Source organism: Nuphar pumila, chromosome 4, assembly GCF_984573655.1.
Source record: "Nuphar pumila chromosome 4, dmNupPumi1.hap1.1, whole genome shotgun sequence".
NCBI classification, from domain to species: domain Eukaryota; kingdom Viridiplantae; phylum Streptophyta; class Magnoliopsida; order Nymphaeales; family Nymphaeaceae; genus Nuphar; species Nuphar pumila.
This window is the reverse complement of record NC_143252.1, coordinates 128,281,436-128,285,045: the sequence shown is the minus strand read 5'-3', so window position 1 is coordinate 128,285,045 and position 3,610 is coordinate 128,281,436. Positions and strand designations below refer to the sequence as shown.

Sequence of the window (3,610 nt, the reverse complement as noted above, 5' to 3'; positions counted from 1 at the left end):
ACTCTATCAAGGACCCTACAACACGGACGAGAATGCCTATTCTACCAAGAGAAACGCTCTTCGATTAAAGGAATAGGGTAGAGAAAATGTCGATAAACAAAGTCTTGAAAACCTCGCACAGAGGAATTAAAAATAATGAGGTTATTAGAGTTATGAATAGATAGCAAACAATTGAAATCTCCCATAAGAAGGTGACAATCTTCGATGAAAAACGACAACCCTATCCTGTCATTCAACATTACCAAAATACATCCAACAGAATAGTGGATGAGAGAGGAACATAAGAGTAAGACAACCACAATCTAGATGATATAAGGTACGAGAGTATTGAACGTGAGTGGAATTCTTGACAAGGAAAATGATGTTATTAGGCTCTTATAGCAGGGTCCGTGAGCGACTAACAAGTGTAGGGCAGAAAATCGAAAAGTGTAGCAGGGTATAATAAATAACACGACTCGTCCGAGGCAAAAGAGCTGCACGAGTCCACAAATATGCGAACCACCCGGGTGGGGTCAATTACTCATGTTTTGTTCTCTAGTTGGAAGTCGGGCCGACAACTCAGGGAAGCTGCTTCCATGGCAAAAATCCGAAACCCTAACTCCACATCTAGTTCCTCTCTTCATGGACAAGCAATTTAGCAAGATACATGCATGGAACCATATTGAAGGGCAAAATCATCTACCGTCGATGTCGTGGGCCGTCCTCAACCGTCCAAACCACATACGATGCACAACTCATTTCCCCATCTCGTTTGTGCCCATCACACCATCCCCGTCGAACCACCTAACAACAGTAGCAAATTATCACTAAAATAGTAGAAACGTAAAGCTGTAGATATAGGCCAGCTAGGGAGTCTAGGCATATATATAGTATGATCCTGATTTCAATCTGGTCTTTTAATGAAATGTTTTCCATTCCCTAAAAAAATAGTTAGACTATGCATAAATGTGTGCTGAGAGAGAGAGAGAGAGAGAGAGAGAGAGAGAGAGAGAGAGAGAGAGAGAGAGAGTTACTTTTAATTGACGGTTTAAGAAAAGTAATGGGTACTGTGTCATCTCGTGGAGGGTCATTCATTACACGCGGTAATCTGAAGCACAGCTGACTTTTGCAAGGTGGTGATTTTAATGCTTTTGCCTAATGCTTTTTGACTCTAGGACACCTTCTCTCTTTCTCTGTCTATCCACATGAGAGAGAGAGAGAGATGAGTCAGCGGGCTACTTGATTGATGGACGAGTTTCTTCAACCAAGTCTTTGTATGTATTTGTATTTATATATACCCAGCAGGATCAACGACTCGGACGACTGTCTGCTTGCAAATCAGGAAAAGGCCTAAAAAGGTCGGATTCTTGTTGTTTCAACCCTAAGATTCTCAGAGCATTCAACATGGTGAGACCTCCTTGCTGTGAAAATATTGGTTTGAAGAAGGGGCCTTGGACCCCTGAAGAAGATATCATCTTGGTTTCTTATATCCAAGAACATGGGCCTGGAAATTGGAGGGCTGTTCCTACCAATACAGGTAACACGTTAGCTTCCTTGTTTCTCTGTTTGGTTAATTCATTGATTCGACGTCTGCAAACCAATGATACGTTTTGTACGTTTTCCTTCTCAAGAGTCCTAATCTTTGCTAGTTACCGCGATCATGACCTTGTTGGTTTTTCTATGTTAATCTCCTCCACGATTCACTTAAACTGTTTTGTTACTCATCACGAACCTTGCTCGTATTCGGATCTCGTGTTTCTTTTGAGGGTTTTGGTTGTACTGATTTGAATATTTCTTCTATTGCTGATGATGGCAGGTTTGCTTAGGTGTAGTAAGAGTTGCAGATTAAGATGGACTAATTACCTCAGGCCGGGAATCAAGCGTGGAAATTTTAGTGAGAATGAAGAGAGGATGATCATCCATCTGCAAGCACTACTGGGAAATAGGTGAGCTATACCATCAGATTAGACATCTTCCAACACATGACCTTGAGATGAATGTTTTTCTATTGATCTATCTGTTTTTTATAAAGATCTTTCTGTTGTATATGATCATTTCATGTGCTAACCGCAATATCTTAAATCTATGCAGATGGGCAGCCATTGCTTCCTACCTCCCTCAAAGAACTGACAACGATATTAAAAATTACTGGAATATCCACCTGAAGAAAAAACTCAAGAAGCTTCAAGGAGGTTCAGATGGATCTGTGGGCGTTGGGTGCACTGGTATCCAACCCATCTCAAAGGGTCAGTGGGAAAGGAGGCTCCAGACTGACATCCACCTTGCTAGGCAAGCACTGTCTGAAGCACTGTCTCTGGAGAACCCAGGCACTCCTATTGAGACGAAACCCTTCAGCTCCATATACCAACATTCTCTCTTGGCATCAAATCAGACTCCTTCATGCACTTATGCGTCTAGCACAGAGAATATATCTAGACTTCTTGAGAATTGGATGAGATCTTCACCCCCCAAATCTGGAGGAAGATGGGCGGATACGAAGCAGAACCCTTTCAGTGCAGAAGCTACCTTCAGTGAAGGAACCCAGAGCAGGGTGTCCCAATCCCTCACACCCACCACTCCTACTAGCACTACTAACACTACCACAGATTTGAGGGCTGAGGACTTTGTGTCATCAGAAGCTATTCAGCTCTTCCTTAGTCATGATCAGAATGGTGGCAGCAGCATGACATGGAAAGCATGTTCGCCCGACTCCACGCCAGGCATTTCTCGATCGGAATCACCCGATGAGACTGTGAACTGCAACATGTCTGAGAGCAATTTTCAAGCATTTCAAGCAGTGAGCAAACTGAAAGTGGAGAGCGATGGTCCGCTCTCTTTCCTTGAAAAATGGCTCATGGACGAAGTCATTTCTTCTCAAGGACATGAAGGACTCATGGATATTTCTCTCGATGATACCACACCTGTGTTTTAATTAACCAAAGGGTTTTGGCTTTTGTTTTTTTTTTCTATTTTACTTGTTTTCTACTATTTCCTTTATTTTATCTTGTTCTTGTGTGGGAGGGGTTAATGTATAAGCTGAAACTAGTTCAACAAGTTTCTTCATTAGGCTGCCTGCCCTTTTCCAAAGAGGAGAGAAAAAGAAGTGTAACATATAAGTTTCTCTATATATATAGTTATTAGAGCAAAATAATTTCCATCTACATAATCATCTATTTCCCTCTTTGTTCATATGCCAAATCAAATGCTTCTGCACATCCATCTGATCTTACTGCTTCGGGACATTGATATTGTGTATCTGGTCTTTTGTGCATGGATACTAATTCCATGATCAGCCGACACGTATATCTTCGATGCAACGGGATTAGATTTGACTTTTGTTCTGCAACATCAAGTTGACGTAATTTGACTTATGTAGGCATTAACCGGATAGATTCAACTCTCTCTCTCTCTCATCTAAGAAGATAAATACGGGCGACTTTGATGTCAATTGATCTTGCAAACTTGCTGATAACAGTTATAAACGATCCACATGTGAAGTGTTTGACTTTCTTTGGCCTTCATTGTTCTGTTCTTTGGTGTCGGTGGACAGTTGCTTTCTTTCCCTCCCTAGATTGCTGCGTGCATTGCAAACCACAACAGTTGCCCGTTGGAATTCAACCTGTAAAGCAAA

The 3,610-nt window shown here is 41.7% G+C and overlaps 1 protein-coding gene across 1 annotated transcript; it reads left to right on the top strand.

The window, feature by feature from the left end:
* The first annotated feature begins 1,302 nt into the window (after positions 1 to 1,302).
* Positions 1,303 to 3,127, top strand: LOC149841002 (myb-related protein 306-like). Its single transcript, XM_090004623.1, has 3 exons — positions 1,303 to 1,516; positions 1,796 to 1,925; positions 2,071 to 3,127. The coding sequence occupies exons 1-3, from the start codon at positions 1,384 to 1,386 to the stop codon at positions 2,909 to 2,911; spliced, it is 1,104 nt and encodes a 367-aa protein (XP_089860749.1). The 5' UTR covers positions 1,303 to 1,383; the 3' UTR covers positions 2,912 to 3,127.
* The last annotated feature ends 483 nt before the right edge of the window (positions 3,128 to 3,610 follow it).

What these genes read in the sequence shown, in the direction of transcription:
- LOC149841002 (XM_090004623.1), top strand. Translation starts at nt 1,384, where the DNA reads ATGGTGAGACCTCCTTGCTGTGAAAATATTGGTTTGAAGAAGGGGCCT. An exon ending in GGCTGTTCCTACCAATACAG is followed by an intron (nt 1,517 to 1,795) that starts GTAACACGTTAG and finishes TGATGATGGCAG; the next exon opens with GTTTGCTTAGGTGTAGTAAG. An exon ending in CAAGCACTACTGGGAAATAG is followed by an intron (nt 1,926 to 2,070) that starts GTGAGCTATACC and finishes AAATCTATGCAG; the next exon opens with ATGGGCAGCCATTGCTTCCT.